The 19,950-nt window shown below is 44.4% G+C and overlaps 1 protein-coding gene across 1 annotated transcript; it reads left to right on the forward strand.

The window, feature by feature from the left end:
* Window positions 1–38: 38 nt before the first annotated feature.
* sycp2l (synaptonemal complex protein 2-like) lies at window positions 39–19,516 on the forward strand. The gene is made up of 25 exons (XM_087845688.1): window positions 39–124; window positions 561–680; window positions 1,643–1,756; window positions 1,837–1,941; window positions 5,207–5,231; window positions 5,515–5,594; window positions 5,884–5,972; window positions 6,074–6,108; window positions 6,466–6,608; window positions 8,489–8,541; window positions 8,627–8,672; window positions 8,769–8,861; window positions 10,665–10,737; window positions 10,861–10,988; window positions 13,339–13,459; window positions 13,575–13,624; window positions 13,692–13,758; window positions 15,572–15,705; window positions 15,800–15,833; window positions 16,099–16,176; window positions 16,240–16,406; window positions 16,481–16,575; window positions 18,388–18,487; window positions 19,161–19,207; window positions 19,343–19,516. The coding sequence occupies exons 1-25, from the start codon at window positions 122–124 to the stop codon at window positions 19,395–19,397; spliced, it is 2,055 nt and encodes a 684-aa protein (XP_087701814.1). The 5' UTR covers window positions 39–121; the 3' UTR covers window positions 19,398–19,516.
* Window positions 19,517–19,950: the final 434 nt, after the last annotated feature.

The raw sequence follows: 19,950 nt of genomic DNA on the forward strand, positions 1-19,950 counted from the left end.
ACACGAAAAAGAAGCCAATATTCCTTCGCGTGTTGGAACTACTTTCTCTGTGATGAGTTAATGACCTCCAGCTGTGCGCGCTCCCGTCACATCAGAAGCTGAGGGAGGACGAGGAGACACGATGGTAAACTCACAGTTTGATATGATCACTGATCAATAAGTCAAGTATCGATTGGAAGTATATTTATGAACTTTGGTTTGTTGTTTCCCTGCTCGATTTATGAAACTCCGAAAACTGCAGTGCGTAATAGATCAGGGTGATGACGTCACATACTAGGAATCAATAACGCTTCTATATCAATACAAAATCGTTTTTAACTTTAAAAACGTGTTTAACAGCAGCTTCCGCGGGTGTTTCTGATATTTTGTCCACCCCTGTGCCACACAGTCCAGCCTGTACTGCCCCCTGCTGTCCGTCACCGGAAGTGATCATTTTTCATTTAAACTGGGAGCAAACAAACGTCTGATTCTTAAATCAGAGTAAATGTCAGTGGAGTCTGGTGCAGGGAGCACACTTTATGTCTGATGGTTTTACACACCTGCGTCTCCCTGTCGCTCAGTTCGAGGTTCAAGTGGAGGACTGTATGCTCCATGGAGACACGCCCCATCTGGCTTCTCTGATTTACTATGAAGGACTGACCAGCAGCACCCTCACCCGGCTGGACCAGCTGGTTACCAAGGTAAGGGGGTAGCTGTTTGTTCTCTATGCATGACTATCAGACAAGAGTTCTCCATGTTCACCACAAATGTTCACTAAAGCTTTAAAAGTTTATGCATTTAACAAAAACCTTCACCACCAGGGGGCAGTGTCTGCCCACACTGTGTTGGTTTGTTGACCTGTGCCATTAGAAACCACCTGATGCAGTACCTGTCCTGAGGTCAGGGTGGTGCAACAGTTGGTGCTGTTACAGACGGAAGATTAAACGTCCTGTTTGGGCCAAGCTGACCACCACATTGCCATTCAGGTGCACCTGCCTCTCACCTGGTGACAGGCTAGATCAAAGTTAACATAAAGATGCTGTAGAGCTCAGGCATCATCTTATCCTCCTGCTACAGTTTTTAAAAAACGATGAAGTTTAAATGATGAACAGAAAGGTAAATGATGTCATTTACCTTTAACAAGTCACATGACCTCAGGATGTTGTCTGTGATTGGCTGAAAATCATTGGCCAGAATGAAGTCAGACTGAGCATGCTCCTCAGTCTGTCTGCTAAATGAAATGGGCTTTTGTGTTGATGCCTCTGAGAGTACCTGGGTTTGGGACTAAAAATCTGTATCTGTATGATAAGTTCATATTTCATACCAGCTGATGTGGAAAGTCCACTGATTACATTTAGTTTTATCCATGTTAAAGCAAGCGCTCTGAAAGGTTCCAAGCAGACATGTTCATAATCAAAGTTTCATGTCAAAGTATTCCATGTGGAGGTGAGTCACGCTGTTGTACGTGAAACGTCTGGCCTGCCTGATGTTAAAAGGCCTCAGCGTGCCTCTGTGGTACGTTTTACTTGGTTTGTAGTAGGTTTGTGTTCTTTATGCTCCTGTTTGTGTAACGTCCGTTTCCACTGCAGGATCAATAAAGCATCAGAGTGATGTGAGCATGACTGAGTCTTACCACACACCTGTTTGCTTGCTTGGTTGTTAGGAGCTGCGTGATTCTGGTTTCAGCAGAGCTGTGCTTGTCTTGAAGTCTTTGGGGATTCTGGCAGAGAACAAAGAAGACCTGCAGATGCTCATCGGTCATGGACTGACTGCTAAAGTAATCTGTCTAAATTCGTCAGAATAAATCGGGTCAGATGTCATGCGTACATTACCTTCATGTTGTTGTTTGCCTTTTAGGCATTGATGTGGTTTGAAGCGGTCTGTGAACGGCTGACTTCTGACCTTCAGAGAATCTCCACCCCCCTGCTGAATCTCACTGAGGAGTTCTTTGACTTCTTCCTGGTGAGAACATTTCTCTACCCAGAGGGCTATAACTGTGGAGCCACATCCGTGTGTTAGCTAGCTGTGTCGATAAGGCCAATATTGTTTTACCTGTTGAATCGCCATGGTAACAGATGCTAAACATCTCACCTGGGACTTATTCTACAAAGTGAGTTTAACATACCCAGGGTTGTCTAAGGAGCTTGGAAAGAAAAGCTTCTGGACTTCTTTCAGTTGCTTGAAGATGTTTCACCCCAAAGTATCCCCCCCAAAGAGGGACGAAGGAGTAACCCAGTGGGATACTTCCACTGGGTTTAATTCTGGGACTCTCCACCATTTGACTCTTAGAACTGAAGAAGCTTTTCGGATGAGAAGTGAAACGCCTTCAAGCAACTTAAAGAAGTCCAGACGCTTTTCTTTCCAAGCTCCTTAGACTATGATGACGTGGATGTCTGAGAACCTTCACAGACATACCCAGGGTTTTTTTATCTGGATCCACTTACCTTGACATTAGCAGTCACCATAAACTGTTAAGCTGGTTATCAACTCGCTGTGTTCACACCCTGCATACTGACATTAAAGGTGGTGTTGGTAGCATCCTATCAATCTGAAAGGAACAGCTTATATGACTTGATGTAGCTCATTGTCTTGCACAGGAAATTATTTCTATCCACTGGTGATTAAAAATCTATAAACAACATGAATAAAATGCAACAGTGTTGTAAAAGGTAGCAGAATGTTGCAGAAAGGTCTTGATGCATGCTCAATCATCCAGGTAAGGAAATCCCAAAAGGCTGATTCTGATTATTTCACAGGTTATATGTTAGAGCTGTAAAACCTTCAAATGGATCCGTGTAAATTTAAAGCACTGTTCGATACCGCTGAATGAAGCCCAGCTGTAAAGTTCGAGCTCAGACGGACTGTCCATGTGTTCATGTGCCAAGTCTCTGGACAAGCAGAACGCACACAAAGAACACCTGTTCAACCAATCGCATTCATTCATCAGGCTGTGGAACAGGATGCTTTCATGTTTCCATGGGTCCAGTTTAAACTTTCCTAGCTTTAATGTGTAACCGTTACTTTAGAAATAAAAAGCACCACTGAACATGTTCAGACACCTTTTTCCACTCTGTGCCCCAAATGAATACATCACACTTCATTTACTGTTTCGTACCGTTCAGTATGTGAGATCAAATCTAAAGTCCTGTTGAACACATACAGTGATGGACCTGGAAATGATTCCCTAATGTGTCTGGGTGACCAGGATCTAGCCGTACTTCATTCATCCATGTCACTTCCCGGTCCAAGTCAAATCACTTCTGCCATTGGTTTGGATCCAAAGTCCTGTACTGGGGTCACTGTAAAGATTCTGCTCTGGTCTTGGACTCTCTGGCAGCACCAGATGTGGTTGCCTTCAAGCTCTCTCTGCTACAGCTTTATTTTAGCATTAGAGGTAACAGACACAGTGATGACCACTATGACAGAAGATCTCCTTCACTTTGTTGTGATGAGAGATGTTCTCCTGGAGGTTGGCCAAAGCTTCATCCAGCTTGTTTCTGAACAGTCTGGGATTCATGGTGAGCCTGGAGCTAAAACTCACAATAGGAGGCCAACACTGTAGACAGTTTCTGCAAGCTCGAAGTTTCCTCTCAGTACATGCAGCTCCTGCTAACTCTAACAAAGAGAGTTCATAATGTAAACAGAACTGGTCCTACCACAGAACCCTGAAGCAGAGACAGAAAACCCCCAAACATTTGTTTTGTACGACTTGGTGCTCGCTACAGCTCTGGCTGTAGATGTCTGATTAATGCAGTTAATTTGATCGATTTTATAACTGGGTCAATGCTAAACACTTTGCTGATGGAGTGAAACAGTCATTAACTTCTTTGGCTCTCGGAGGAGGCGGACGCACTTTTTCTCCTCTCCCTTATCTTCCCTGCTTATGTCCTTGTCTAGTCTCGTGTTTTGTTTTGTTTTTTTGTATTTTCCCTGGAACATTCTCTCACAGTCTGTTTCTAAAACCTAAAAGAGGAATTATGGATTGGATCAACTGGTCCCTAAATGCAATTGACACCCCTTTCTCAACGAGAAGTTTGGGCTTGGGTGAGCCTGAGTGCTGAAGATATCTACCTATTCAGAACCATGGTAACAGGGTTCTGGCTGATCGGAGCTGGCTTGGCCCTGACTTATTGAAGAATTAAGAAAGCGGAACCGGCTGTTCAAACCCCCACAAGGCTGCCCGCTGGGATTGGAATGATGGGAAGAGGCGTGAGTTTCTCAAAATGGGCTCATTGAGTCAGCACGGATAAGATCTTGGAGAGGCTACGGCTGCTGTGAATACTCAGAATAAGATCTCTGACTGCAGACTGGATACATCTCAGAAGGGCTAGCCCGGAATAACATCTCTGGGAGCAAATTGGATGACATCTCGGGGAGGCACACTGCCGTGAGTTCTCTGAAATCGGCTCCTTGAGCACAAGAAATGACAACATCACAGAACGCAAGTATGGCGAAGCTCGCGGCTCTCCAACGGGAGATTGAGAGACCAGTGTTGGACTGTAGAACTGCTTTGAAATTCATGTGAGCTGTTCGTACTAAAGTAAAAATACCATCACTTATGCGGAGACCCCTTTGGCGCCAGCTGCAAGGCTGATGATGATAACAACTGTGTTTAGTCTGTTCCTTCCCATTCCATGCAAGGCCACCTGGGTTGGCTGGAAGACTGTTTACTTAGCCTGGCAGGGCGAAGGACACTGTCTCAGCTGAACTCTGGACACACACACATACATATACTGATACTGATAAGCACTCACCGACGCATCACCCTCCCTACCCCGGATCCAACGCCACCTCCAACGCTTACCTCCGCTCTGATGTGGACATCGGGTCAGTTGGAGGCGCAGTCGAAAGATTGCAGCGGTCCCAGATCAGATGTTCACACTGGAACTCTTTCCCATGTTGCTGTCTGTGTTTATTGTGCTATGGTGTGTTGATATCTGTGCATTCCTGTATTATCCTTCTGTGTTACACATTTCGATGTTTTTTTTCCTCGCTACCTAGCCTGACCTGTCTCCCCAATGTGATGTTTGTATTGTATGTACGGTCGGCAAGGTCTGTCATCTCGGTTGTGGGCAAAAGACCTGCAACTGACAAATAAAGGCTCTCTCATCAAAATCTTGTCCACATTAATTCAGTGTAACATAGAATGTAAGAGTAATGTAAGAGTTGCTGTCTGCTGGGAGATGAACCAGGTTCATTAAATACACTCTCTATTATCTCGTTTCAGCTGCTTGGCCAAGCTTCTCTTCCAGGTTGGTTTCTGTCTTTGCTTTGATCTTCATGTGTTAGGCTTCATTTAGACTTCTGCTGGAGATGATGATGTCCTAGCTTCGCTAACTGGCAGCTCCTTTCATCCCTAAACCACAACCTTCCAGGTAGTTCAGTGACATGTAGGTACATTTCTTGGAAGGTTACAGTGTAGGGATCAAATGAGTTTCTGGTGGCAGTGTAAGTTATGATGTAGATTTCCCACCGAAGCATGAGTCTCAAAACTCACCTGTCCGTCCTGTCATCTACTACCTGTCCGTTTCTCAGTGAGTCAGCTCTCAGTAGTTCTTCTGCAGTTGGTTCATCTGACTCTGGAAACAGAAGTTCACTTCCCATTGAGACTGGAGGTAATGCACTGACACTGTGTGCTTTTCATTGTCTGTGCTGGGCTGTGATGTGTTTTTGTACACAGCTTTGCTCTGACTCTAAAGAACAGCTGGGTCACATAGTATTTGGACAATACAGAGGCAATCTAAGGAGCGTGGAAAGAGAAGCGGATGAACCAAAGGAGCAGTTAAGTTTCTCAAAGAAACTCAAAGAACTCCAGTGGCTTTTCTTTCCACGCTCCTTAGATTACCGTGACCTGGATGACTGACCTCAGTCAGTCATCCAGGTCACAATTTCTCTTGTTTTCAGGCCATCAGGACTTTCAACAGCGTGCTGGAGTCTCTGAGCCGAGAACAGAGGCGACTGATCCAGAATGACCAGAATCAAAACCAAATGCTGTCTGTAGTGCACACTGAGATTTTTACATTGAAATGTTTCTAACCAGCACATGTATACCCATCTAAACTCAGTACTATCTGCTTGACTGCCTGTCTGACAGACCCCAGGTGGCTGCAGCAGTTCTGAAAGTTGGAGGTGAGAGTTACAGTAAATCGCACCGAATATTCAACATGAGCGATTCTTGTTTTCTTTATTGGGATTGTTTTCTCTGGGACCACACCTGTCATAATGCTTTACGGATATTTAGAATCGCTGTGGTTAAAGGATGTCCTGAGGAAGTCTCATGAGTGTGAACAGAAGAGTTTAGAGCAGAGTCTTGACTCTGCACTTGGAACACCTGAGCACAGCCGTCCCCTCACAGTGCTGTTAGCAGTGAATATATACAAGCGTCTTGTTTGTTGCCTCTATGTTAGACAGGAAGCCCGTAAACAGGAAAGGGCCTAGAATCAAAGTGTTATTACAGACAACCACATTTGTAGTTCTCTGTTTCAGACTATGAGCTGCAGGTCAGCCTGTCAGAGGCTCTGTGTCGCATGACTCCACGCAGAGACCGCATGCAGAAAGCCAGTCAGTGGTTCTCCATCTCTGACATCAGCCTGGCTTTCTGTGACATCAGAGATGCTGATTTTGAGTCGGTGAGTTCTCAGCTGTCTCACTCTGTATGTCATTTCCAAGCTTTCTGTTTAAATGCCACAGTGTGATGAACACAGCACACACAGTTTGGGTTGTTAAGCCTGTATTGAACCTTCTCAGTAATCAAAGTGAATCTTTAAATTTTCTCCAAGTCTACCTCGAGTCAGCCACAAGATTGGACTGGATTCATACCCTAAAAACAAGTCCATCCACAAAGCATTATTAGTATTTCATTAATGTGATCTTGAAGAAAAAAAATGTTTTTTTTCTGACAATTAATTTGTATATTAAAAAAACAAACAACAATCTTCTCTAATATAACTTGAAGCTTTTAGGCTAAACATGCAGCATTAATGTAACAGCTTATTGGCCATCGATCATTCTGGCATCACTGTTTTCCGTGTTTCACGTAAACATTGTTTGTGCAAGAGTCATTTGATAAAACACCTTGAGGCAACTGTTGTTATTTGGTCCTATACAAATAAAACTGAACTGACTAAAGTGAACCAAGGTCATTTTGGCCACAGTAGAAAAAAATTTATTTTCTGTTTTTTGGGGGTTTTTTGCCGGTCCGTTTGGATCTTAGGCGTCAGAATTGATGTCTGAAGGCCAAAAAAGATGCCAAGCGGATTTTGTTTACCAATTGGATCATCATGGCCTTGCCATATTGGTCCAATTGGTAAACCTTTATTATAATTAAAAAAAACAAAGAGAAAACAAACAAAAAAGAGCAACATAATAAATACAACACCATCACAACAAACTAGATAACAGTAGATACTAAATATTACATGTCATTGTGCAGTACGCAAGATCAACAGTGCACAATGTGCTTTGAGGTAGCAGCCAAGAAAGGTGTAGTTTGTGTCTGTGAACACCCATGTGCACACCTGTGTGGATCAGCACACTTGTATTCAAAAGGTTTCTCCATGTAATGATCTGCTAGGGAGTGTGGGGAGCCATAACCCCGTCCCCCGGGGCATAAAGCAGGTATGGAGGAGATCCAGGCCCCAGACATCCAGAGGTCCCAGAGTACAAGAACCCAAGGAGGACCACCAGGGGGCAACCGTGTCACCCTCCTGGGAAGAGCTGAGAAGAGCCCCAAACGAGAGGTCACCCAGCAGCTACGGAGCAGAGGCCAGAGGAGGTTGCTGTGACGTGCCCGCGGGCTCTGCCGACAGCCAGCTGTGCCAGAGAGGAGCGAGCCCCATGCCCACAGGCCTGAGGGCACCCCACCCCCCGGAAGAGGCCCACCTGGTCCACAGGCGCCAGGCCCCGCCAATCAGCCACCTAGAGTGAGTCAGTACATACATGAGCTCTCGGCCCCAGACACCAAGAACCACAAACACACCACGTCTGAGGGCATCAGCCACTGGCAGGGAGTGTGGTGAGGTGAGATGGGCCTCCATACCTCGGAGAGCCTGAGATGTTCCCAGAGAGGTGGAGTCTAGAAAATAATTTCAATAAAAACCCAACCAGACAGCCAATTGCTCTAATCTAATCAGCGTGTCCTGAGTCTGCCCTGGACCTCCATTCTTGCAATACCTCACCCAGGAGATGTCACTTTTGATGTGGAGCAGCAGCAGTTCTACCCCTCCTAAATGACCAAAGTCCTCACCCCGTCTCAAGGAAGAGCCAGAGGAAGCTATTTTCTGTTTCTTTCAGTCCATGCCACGGCTTGTGACCACAGGTGAGGGTGGGATAAACCAACAGGGTCTCATCACGGCCACTCAGATCTGCCTGCAAACAGCCGTAGTACAAGCTGGATGTCGTGGATCGATGACGCCAACAGAACCGCATATCTGGGAAACTGGCTTAACTGTCTTTATACAGGTTTTTAATTTTTTTATGAAGTAAGTCAGCCATCTGTCTCACTGTGCAGGACTGCAGACGATTCTTGAATTTTGTCAACTGTTACCATGGAAACCAGGGGAGGTGATAAACCATATTTAAAAATTTATTAACATAAAGTAAATCGGAGAACTCTGATTACAGTAGTTACCTGTCTTCTGTCTCTCAGGGTCTACACTATTCCCTGCCTCCGTGCCTTTCTCAGTTCCACTCAGGTACTTTTTTTCACCCTTTGAAAAATAAAAAATAAAAAAAAAGGACGTATTTTTTTTTGCCATTTGTATTCATACTCTGTATGTTTTCTTGTGCAGCTCTTTCGTCCAAAAGATGAGAAACTAGATGAGTTCTGGATAGACTTTAACACGGGCTCAGGATGTGTCAGCTTCTTCATTGATGAGCCTCAGGTAGTACTCTATACTATGAAGTTTTACTGTAGAACTGACAGACTTCAGGTTGTTTTGGGGGGCTTGCTTTATAAGCTGTATTCAATTCTTCAGCAGCTTCACTGGTTGCCAATAGAAGCCAGTAAAAACTCTAAAATCTTACTTCTCACGTGCAAGTGTATCCATAAATCTGCTCCTTATCTCTGTGATCTGCTTCATACCAACACTGTTTCCCACCTCTCAGATCCTCGTCTGCCATTCATCTTGTTGTTCCTTCTGCTCGTCTTACCACTATGGGGAAGAGAGCCTTCAATTGCTCTGCTCCTCGGTTCTGGTTAGGGTTCCTTCAGCCATAACAAATGTAGACTCTCTTCCTATATTTAAGTCACAGTTCAAAACACATCTGTTCAAACTGGCTTATTCACTTTTGTGCTGATTTTTATCTGTTGTCAAGTTCTGTTTTGCAATTTTAACTTATTCTATGGGCAGCACACTGGTTAGCACTGTTGCTGCACACCAAGAAGGTCCTGAGTTCAATTTCACCATCAGGCCGGGGTCTTTCTGTGTGGAGTTTGCATGTTCTCCCCAGGTACTCCGGCTTCCTTCCACCGTCCAAAGACACGCAGTTGTGGGGATAGGTTAATTGATTAAACTAAATTGTCCATAGGTATGAATGTGGGAGTGAATTTGAGTGTGAATGGATGTCTGTCTGTGTGTGTTAGCCCTGCGACAGACTGGCAACCTGTCCAGGGTGTACCCCGCCTATTGCCCTATGACAGCTGGGACAGTCAAAGGAGCTTGCAAAGAAAAGCGTCTGGACTTCTTTAAGTTGCTTGAAGACGTTTCACCTCTCATCCGAGAAGCTTCTTCAGTTCTAAGGTCAAATGGTGGAGAGTCCCAGATTCAAACCTAGTGGGAGTTTCCCCCCGCAGAGGGACAAAAGGACCCCCTGATGATCCTCTAATCGCCTGAGCCAAGGTGTGAAACTGGGTGTGGGTCCCAATCAGCCAGAGTTTCAGGTGAGCTCATTGTGAAACCTGGCCCCACCTTATCATGCGAATTCCTGAGGTCAGTTGGCCCAGGATGTAAGTGGGCGTTAAGACATCTGGGGAGGGAACTCAAAACTGGATTATAGATGGCAGACAGTTGGTGTCATAAACCACCGCCTCTGTTCAAAGATGGTCGCTCACGGTGGACATAGAAGAGCCTATGTTGTGCCAAGGCACAACATAGAAGAGCCACCTCCACAGGACAAGACTCAGCTGTCCATCTGCATCTAAAGGTCAAAGGTCACTCTTTTGAGGATGCCAATGTTCACATTTTGGACAGAGAGGACAGATGGTTTGAAAGAGGAGTGAAAGAAGCATCTATGTCCACTGTGAGCGACCATCTTTGAACAGAGGCGGTGGTTTACAACACCAACTGTTTCACAACGAGCTCATCCAAAACTCTGGCTGATTGGGACCCACACCCAGTTTCACACCTTGGCTCAGGCGATTAGAGGATCATCAGGGGTCCTTTTGTCCCTCTGTGGGGGGAAACTCCCACTAGGTTTGAATCTGGGACTCTCCACCATTTGACCTTAGAACTGAAGAAGCTTCTCGGATGAGAGGTGAAACGTCTTCAAGCAACTTAAAGAAGTCCAGACGCTTTTCTTTCCAAGCTCCTTTAACTGTCCCAGCTATCATAGGGCAATAGGCGGGGTACACCCTGGACAGGTTGCCAGTCTGTCGCAGGGCTAACACACACAGACAGACATCCATTCACACTCAAATTCACTCCCACATTCATACCCTGCTGTGTTCTGGTTATGTTTTTGTTCAGGGTTTCCTGTGGGGATCCATTCATGTGCTGAAGGAGGAGGTGGATCATTACAGTCTGCAGGTCAAACAGAATGGTCAGAACTTTAACCCTGAAATCCAGCATGTTGAAGCATTCAGGTATGTTAGATCATGTATAAGTAGGACCAGAGCATGAATTGGACAATTCTGTCTGTTTTTCCCATGATGCCCTGGGGAAGAGACGGTCCTCAATTTCTGGCTGAACAATCCCATCATGCACCACAATGTCAGAGGCCAGACAGTGGAGCTGACCTTCAACTCCAAACACCACAAAGAACTGGAAGAGGCAGCTGAGAGAGTGTTCATGGTAATGGTTTGTCTCACCACCTGTCCTGTCGGCCTGCCGCTCTGTCTCGCCACCTGTCTGAATAATAAGGTGGAGAGAGAGTCAAGTTCCCTCACTCCATTGCTTGTACATCTGGGTTTTGGATGACATAGTTGCGTCCCTGCACCTTGAAGAAGGCAAATGCTTCCTGTCATTTGCACATATACACCAGCCTTCACACGAGGGTGTCCGCCCGTCTTCAAATCATTTTTGCTGAAAAGCAAGTGGGGGGACTACAGGCCTGGATGGGCAAAGACAGCGATGACTGTTCTGTTATTGGACTTCTAATCAGTTTTTCCTGTAAAAAAACAAACAAAAACAAAAAAACACCTACCATGTTTGAACAAAAAGGTTTTCATGGCTGCTGGCCTCGTATGGAGCTTATTCAACTGCTTCCTCTCAGCTGTAGATAAGCTGCCGTTCCAACAGACAACACCATAGATGATGGCCGAGGCCACAACAGAGGTCTTGGAGTGCAGGGTATGCTCCTGAAAAGATCTTGTCCTCAGAAGGTGGAGTCTGCTCTGACCCATACTGTAAATAACGTCAGTGTTGGGACTCCAGTCCAGTTTATTGTTCAGGTGAACACCCAGGTACAGGTTCGTTCCCTGAATGTTCACTGGTGTCAGTGTGGTGGGTCTGTTGTCGTCCTCACATGTTCAGGAGAGGGAGCAGTTTAGATGGCTTGGGGGAGCTGGTGCTGTGGCTTGTCTCAGATTCAGGCTAGTTTGTCTTGTTCTTCTGTCTTCACTGTCGGTTGAGTGATGTGCTGGTGCTTTGAGAGGTTGAGCTGGAGTACTCGCTGCGGTGGGGAAGAAGGGTGCTGGCCTCCAGTTTGGTGCTGCACTCAACACTGGTCCATTCTTTCTCGCCCTGTGGCAGGGTGTGAGAACTGGCGGTGCTTACTGAACCTCTCTTTTTCCAGGGAGTCCCCAACATCTTTGTGGGGGCGAGTACACTGCACCCGGGATCACTGCTGAGCACAGGGGCACCTGCCCATCCACACTTCAGAAGATGTGGGTGGGCAGGCCTGGATCTAGTCCCCCCCCCCCCCCCCCCCCCCCAAAGAACTGGAGAAATTAAAGAAAATGATCCCCACACTGCTTCCAGGCTCCAGGTGGGTCAGAGCTTGGTGCAGGAGGTAGATGTTGGCATCATCTAGCCCAGTGCTAGGGTGGTAGGCCAACTGCAGCAGATCCAATTAAGACGTCAGAGGGCGGAGATGTTTGAGTACCAACCTCTCAAGGGTCTTCATCAGCTGTTGAGGTCCATCGGATGTGTGGTCTTCAGTACTAGTACCACTCCACAGCTGTGGAACTTCCCCTGCTCATGCTGAACATGTATGCCAGGATGCCACACAATTGGTCTGCACAGCTCCTCAGGAGCCTGGAGCTGATGCCATCCGGACCTGCAGCCTTTCTCACCTTGACCTTGAGCTATTCCTCGCCTGAAGTATTGACAGGGACAGGATGGTGGTGGAGGAGGGGAGCTGTGAGATGGAGTCTTGTGTAGCAGAAGGATGGGTGAGGGCTGAGAGGTGTGAAGTCATGGGAACAAAAGCTGACATTTGTCGAAGACGTTTGCAACAGAGATGATTGGGCTGGGGGAGTGGTGAATGTCTGTTCAAACCTGTTTGGACATCAGGGTTGGGACAGGTCAAGATTCCTGGGTACTTCACCTTACCAATAAACTGGACTAGTCACACAACGCTCACGCACTGTACAAGCTGTTTCAAAGTGGGCTCCATGTGCTGGGCAGGCATGTGCAGAGTGTTTATTACACTGTGATGGCTTCAGCTATCTTTTATGCAGTTGTCTGCTGGGGAGGCGAGGGACAGATGGAGAGCAACAGATTAATAGACTGGTGAAGAAGGCAAGCTCTATCCTGGACAGTCCTCCAGACCCCATAGAGATGCTGGGTGGGGACCTTGTTCATTATGGACAACACCGGTCACCCCCTGCATGAGACTGTGGAGGCCCTGAACAGCTCCTTCAGCAGTGGGCTGTTAGTCACGGTGTAGGAGCAGGATCGTAGGCCCTTCATCCCCACAGCAGACTGCAGTACACAGCTGCGATAGCTGTCTGCAAAAATATTCAGACTTTATTTACTGTAAATAGTAGGGATGCAACGATATCGGTGCATCCCTAGTAAATAGCATCCATTTGTAAGTATTAGTGTTTTTAGCTTTATTGCACACTGTTTTTTCTATTAAGTTTTTCTTCTAATCACGAATTTATTTTGTCTTCCGGTCTCTTGATGTAACAAGTAAATTTCCTGTGTGGGATTAATATTAGTCTGTCTATTTCATGTTGATGATGTCACACTCTAACAGAAAGTGCAGAATACCCCACATGTCAAAGATCCAGGCGGTACAGCCCAGGCCTCGACTACAAACAAACACGGCAGACGAACGTATGGCCATAAGAAGGCGCCAAGTAAGAGCCAGCTTAAGAGTGAGTCACATCTTCATTGAACGTGTACATAATCGTTATCACCGCACCATCATCAGAGTGAGATGGCTTTCATTGTGTTATCGTTACAAATTAACTAACCTTTCTCCTTCTATAGTTTTACCTCTGTCGTCTCCGAGCAGTGAAGACGACTCCACTGTATCCAAGGTAACAACAATCGCCAACAAACAAACGGTTTGTTTCTGACATCTAACCTTCAGGGTTCTGCCTTTAGCTTGCAGCCAGAAGTACAGCGGAGGTCCTGTTTGATCATATCAGACACACGACGTCTGGATGTCACAGTAAGTTAGCTTCTTCTTTAAGCCCCGGTTTATTTCGAAGTTTAGAGTTACTGTAAAGATCTAAACAAATGAACGTCTCAGTGGTTTATCACTGTAAATCACGGCTATTCAACTAAAAAGTTGGGAAAGATTTTCAAACCGAGGAACTGATCTTTTGTTGCAGTCAGTAAGCAGCAGATCATGATCCATTTCAAACCCACACAAGTGTATTGAAAAACAAGTAATGTTTATCATTTTTTCCCTGTGAATCTGGTGACCGCTCACAAACGCACACCAAAAGGGCCATTAAAAAGGGGAGCTATAACTAAACTTTTATTAGAAATAAAAAAACCAAAACATTTTGAAAATTCCCTTTTAAAATAAATATTTAACAGACACATTTTAAAGGACAATGGTCACATCTGCAGTTTCTGCTTTTTTTGCCTGCTGTGATCTCCTCTTTGACATCACAGAAATGCTCCAGTGCCCTGGCTTTGGACAGCCACCTGACATCATTGTGCAATAGCAGGTCATGGTGCTCAGCAGACTTTTCTGCGAGGCTTGATGTTGAGCGAATAAAATAAAGTGCAGCCATGACGCTGTCCATTGTGGTTTTGAGCTCCGCACTTAGTTTTGTGTACAACACAGTCTGATGAACAATGCAGTGCTGCCAAGGCACTCACTTCTCCTGCCATGGATGAAGCCTCATCTGTCACAAGTATACAGACAAGTTTCATATCCAGACCACTTTGCTCAAAAAAAGCTGAAATCTTCTCAAACATTGTTTCGCCAGCTGTGTGTCCCTTTAATGTCAGTAAGCCGAGCAATTTGCCATCAAAAAAACGGACATATGCACAACTGTGCATTATCAGTTCTGTCTGTGAACCCATCTCCTGCTCTAGACATTACATCAGGTTTCTTCAGGTCATCTAACAGCACTTCGAACTCGTCTGATGCCAGAACTTCAACTCTATGAATATTTGAACTGTCTGACAGGTTTTTAATAGCAGATGTCACACTCACTTTAATTTTTTCATCATTTATCACCACATCCACCACGGCCAGCATGCAGTATTTCACTGTTTCCAAATCTATGAAAGGCCTTTTCTTTTTCGCCAAGATCCAGCAAACATGAAGGGAAGCTGCTGCAGCTGTCTCTTGGGCTGTGCAGGACCCTCATCATGGTAGTACAACTCCAGTTGTAAGATGCAATTAAACGGTGCTTTTGCAGCCCTCTCCTTCGATCGCTCTGGAAAGTTTGTATAGGAAGTCTGGTGTTTATCATTGTGTTGCCTTCGTAAGTACCGCAACACACTCACGGCAAATTAAACACATAGGTTTGGCATTTGGATTTGGTGGTAAAATGATTAAGTACTTGTCAGTCCAGGCAGGGTTAAACCGAAAGGTTTTCATTGTCAATTTTACGCTTTTGGACTGAGAAAGATGTGCTGTTATCGCATCATATATTACGATGATTATTTAATATGTTTACATCACGGTGCATTGTGGGTTAAATATTGCTAGGCTACTAGGAGTGTTGCATTCACAGTCTACACTACGCTGTAGGAATTTCAAATTTTAATTTTTTTTAATTAATGAATTAATTTTTTTTGCGTTTCTTCCACGACCACAGACAGGGACACTCACAGGTTGCTTCTGGGCTGCATGTGGCCTGCGGGCTGCCATTTGAACAGGTTTAACTGTGGATAATATTGTGCTTTGCTAAAGGCCAGTCCCATCTATAGGAAAAGAAATGAACCTCTCTGAACAGGAAGAACTGTAATGATCTCCTGTGATCATCCTCTACAGGTCTATTTTTTGTTTTCTATTTCAGGTTTTCATACTGTCAGCGACGTCACTGTTGAAACTCACCTGCCAGATGCAATAGAACCAGTGTCAGGTGATCCTAAAGGGGTGGAGCTACAGGTCTCCCAGGACTTTGAAGAAAGCAGCTTCCCTTTGGAGCAGGTTCATGTCCTTTGCTAGTTCTTTTCAGATCCATTGTTTCTTCTTGTTTTTTTGTTTTGTTTTGTTTTTATCAGTTTCCTGTTTCTTCCTGCAGGAAGTGTTCAGGAAAAGAAAAGCTCCGGACTCAGGTGTGCTCTTCTCAGCCTCCACATTTGTCACTTCCAAACTGACTTTCATGACATCTGAAACACCTTTTTAATCATGATTTGTTTTTGCAGACCCGTGAGAAATGTAACAGAAAAACACTGACAGCAAAAAGAATGACCAAACCCACATGACTCATTTTAGCTGATAATTTCTTTTTTTTTTACTCACAACCTGAAGACTCTTTTTATATAAAGGGTTTTATACATTTATCTATTTAGGTTACCTGTTACCTGTTCCTGTATTTAGGTTACCTGTCAGATCAAACTGAGGGTGAGTTGGTCCACAAGAGAAGGGCAGCGTTTCAACAAGAGGGAGAAGGATCAGGTAAATTCTTATACTTTTCACAAAGTTTGCCTGAAGTTAAAATGATTGATAATGTTGCTCCAGCTCACCTGGTTATAGACCGCTCACCTAAAGAGCCGTGGCTGTTAACAGAGGAGGCGGGACCACCTGTGGACAGTGAGACTCCTGAGCTGAGAGCAGAGTCAGACCTGATGTATGGTATAACAGCTTCCATCAAAACCTTCAGAGCACAGCTGGAGGAACACTTCACTGTCAGTAACCACATCTTATTGATTATTGGTTTTATTATTGGCTGTGATTAGATAATCGGTAACTCAAATTTCAGGGCCACTGGCAGAAAGTTGAAACTGAAATTCTTCTTTCGCTAAAGGAGCAACAACAACATGTGTCCGCCCTGCTCATGGCTCTACATCAACACAGGTACAGCATACAGAATCCACTTCTCCATACCCAGGATCTCTTTTGACTTCTTATTTTTACATCATCACTCACAAGAAGTTAGTTTTCTACTTGATTAGACAACTCATGGGTTCATCTATCTAGCTATGAGCATGTTCAGAAACATGCACAGCTGTACTGCTTGCAGAGCAACTGATTTTACAACTAAAACTATAATATTATAAAAATCTGAACAGGCTTAGGCAGGCTGTCACCGGGTGTTCACTCGCTCTATGGTAGAATATCACTTTCTGTTCCTGTTCCAACACACAATGGTGTTTTTCTGTAGCCAATTTAATTGTTTAGTAAGTCCTGAGGATCCCTGGAGAGAAAATGAACTTCCTCAGTTGTCGGAGATGATACATGTGCTGCCTAGCTTTTTTGGTCTGGACCTGAATGTGGGCAGACCATGTCAGGTCTGAGGAGATGTGGACACCGATGTACTTGAAGGACTGCACCCTCTCCACTGGACCTCCATTGATGATAATAGGCTTGTAGTCTCTGTGCTGACTCCTTAAGTCCACCACCAGCTCCTTGGTCCTACAGATGTTCAGCTGGAGGTTAAGTACTAGGGGTGATCAACCAATTACCCAATCCCAGGACAGGAACCAACTCCACCAAACAACTCAGCAGGCACACTCAGGTGTCCATCCCTGAGAGACAGAGAGAAAAGGAAAAACACACAGCCATCGTCTGGTGGGAGGAGTCACACATAAAGAACAAACACTCATAACATTGAATAATGACAGAAGGTATTACAGGTACTGCACTGCAGTGGTTTGTATCATATCTATCTAATAGACTCCAGTTTGTGCATGTAAATGGAGAGTCCTCTTCACACACTGAGGTTAATGATGACACCCAGCTCTATCTATCCAGGACATGTCCTTCAACGCACATATTAAACAAATATGTAAGACTGCTTTCTTCCATTTCTGCAACATCTCTAAAGTTAGAAATATCCTGTCTCAGAGTGACGCTGAAAAACTAGTTCATGCATTTATTACTTCCAGGCTGGACTACTGCAATTCATTATTATCAGGAAGTCCTAAAAACTCCCTGAAAAGCCTTCAGTTAATCCAAAATGCTGCAGCAAGAGTCCTGACAGGGACTAGAAAGAGAGAGCAGATTTCTCCTGTTTTGGCTTCCTGTTAAATCCAGAATTCAAAATCCTGCTCCTCACATACAAGGTCTTAAATAATCAGGCCCATCTTATCTTAATGACCTTGTAGTACCATATCACCCTATTAGAGCACTTCGCTCTCACACTGCAGGCCTACTTGTTGTTCCTAGAGTATTTAAAGGTAGAATGGGAGGCAGAGCCTTCAGTTTTCAGGACCCTCTGGGGGATTTCCATGATGCATTGAGTTTTTCCTTTCGAGTCACCTTTCACTCACTCAACGTGGGTTAATAGAACTCTCTGGTGAATCACACTTGTTATTAATCTCTCTCTTCCACAGCATGTCTTTATCCTGTCTTCCTTTTCTCACCCCAACCAATCACAGCAGATGGCCCCGCCCCTCCCTGAGCCTGGTTCTGCCGGATGTTTCTTACTGTTAAAAGGGAGTTTTTCCTTCCCACTGTCGCCGAAGTGCTCATAGGGGTTCATATGATTGTTGGGTTTTGCCCTGTATGGATTATTGTGGGGTCTACCTTACAATATAAAGCACCTTGAGGCGACTGTTCTCATTTGGCGCTGTATAAATAAAGTTGAATTGAAAAACAGAATAATACAGACTGAAAGAACAACAGCTAAAACAGACTGAACAGCGCTGTGTGTTTGTGTGTTTGCAGGTTATTGCTGCTACAGAGGCTGGAAAAGGGTGTGTCTGATCAGGTGAAGCAATTTGAAGAAAACTCAACAAACCTGAACTCCTTAGCCACTCAGATCCAGGTACTGACACATACTGCAGTAATACTACAGTCTGTGTACATGCTCAAACACTTGAGTGCTAAATCACGGCCTCTGATTTGCAAAGTTGTAGTTTGAAAATTTATTTTAAAATGTTTAGCATTTATGCATAAGCTTCCATTTCTCCTCAGCTTAACCCCCAAAGTTAAGATATTTCCTCTGCACAACTGCAAACCATCTCTGCCTCGCCTCTTTAACTTTATCGCTAAACACATTTCTCTGCAACTCCTGAAATTGCTCTCTTGACACTCTATCATCTGCTTTCTCTGATCCACAAAGATGACTTTGGTCTAAACTTCTCCATCAACACTCTCAAAGCAAACATCACATCTGTAGTGCTCTCTTCATTGAGATTGTCAAAGCAGGCCTAAAGCTACGTCCACAGTGGAAGCGTTTCATGGTGTTGTGGTGACAACTCACTGCAACTTAAAGTGACCGTGGCCCAAATGAGGACTGGTGGTGGGGAACAGGGCGAGGCCCGAGAAACTTATCTCTACTTCTACTACTAATGACAGTGAGGTGTATTTGAGGAATATATGAGTCTGTAGTATATGCACTGAACAACCAAGAAAAACACAAGCTGATGAAAAGTTGTGGCTTCTTCAAAACCAAAGGTTTACTTTTTAAGACCTGATCCAAAAATTGTTTTTTCCAGTCTGAGATGCAACGACTCAGCTCCTTCTGCGCTGAACAACAGCAGAGGTCAGTCTGATTCCACCTGTTCACACGGAAAGGTCGAGTTTGAATTTTGTTTTAAATCTTACACTTAACTGATCCAGACTAGTTTTAACATGTCAGACTCTTTAAATCTTCAGGATTCGTTTTTTGTCACCTCAGGTTGAAGTCTTCGGAGGGTGGCGAGGCGGGGGTGGAGCATCCATCCAGCCAGTAAAAAAGCAGATGTCTTTGAGAGACACATTTCAATTTCTTTTGTTAGAACACAAAGTTTAGTGTTTAAGTTTCTCCTCAGAATATGGACAAAATATATTTGAAGACAACAAATAAAAACAAAGAGCAGAAGTCAGTGAGTTTGTTTTTATTTGTAGTAGTAGTAGTAGTAATAATAGTAATAATAATGATGATGATGATGATGATTATTTTATAAAGCGCTTTCAGACAAAGTACACCTCTTTGAAAATAAAAAGATAAATAAATAAAAGTGATGCATAGCAATACAAGTTTAAAAACATAAAAGTTAAAAACGATTTTTTTTAAAAAGGCAGCGAATTAAGACATGTAGGATTGGATGAACAAGTGAGTCTTCAACTTAGCTTTAAAAACCTCCACAGAGCATGCCTGCCATCTGTAAACCTCTAAAACGTTTCTTTGGTAGCCCAGAAAGGAGAGCGTTACAATAATCGATACGTGCTGACATTTATTTGTTTATATTTTATTTGTCTTTAGTGGTAACAGCTCATTGCCATGGTTAAAGTTTGACAGGCTGC

The sequence above is a fragment of the Neolamprologus brichardi genome, chromosome 9, assembly GCF_056152115.1.
Source record: "Neolamprologus brichardi isolate AB-2024 chromosome 9, ASM5615211v1, whole genome shotgun sequence".
NCBI classification, from domain to species: domain Eukaryota; kingdom Metazoa; phylum Chordata; class Actinopteri; order Cichliformes; family Cichlidae; genus Neolamprologus; species Neolamprologus brichardi.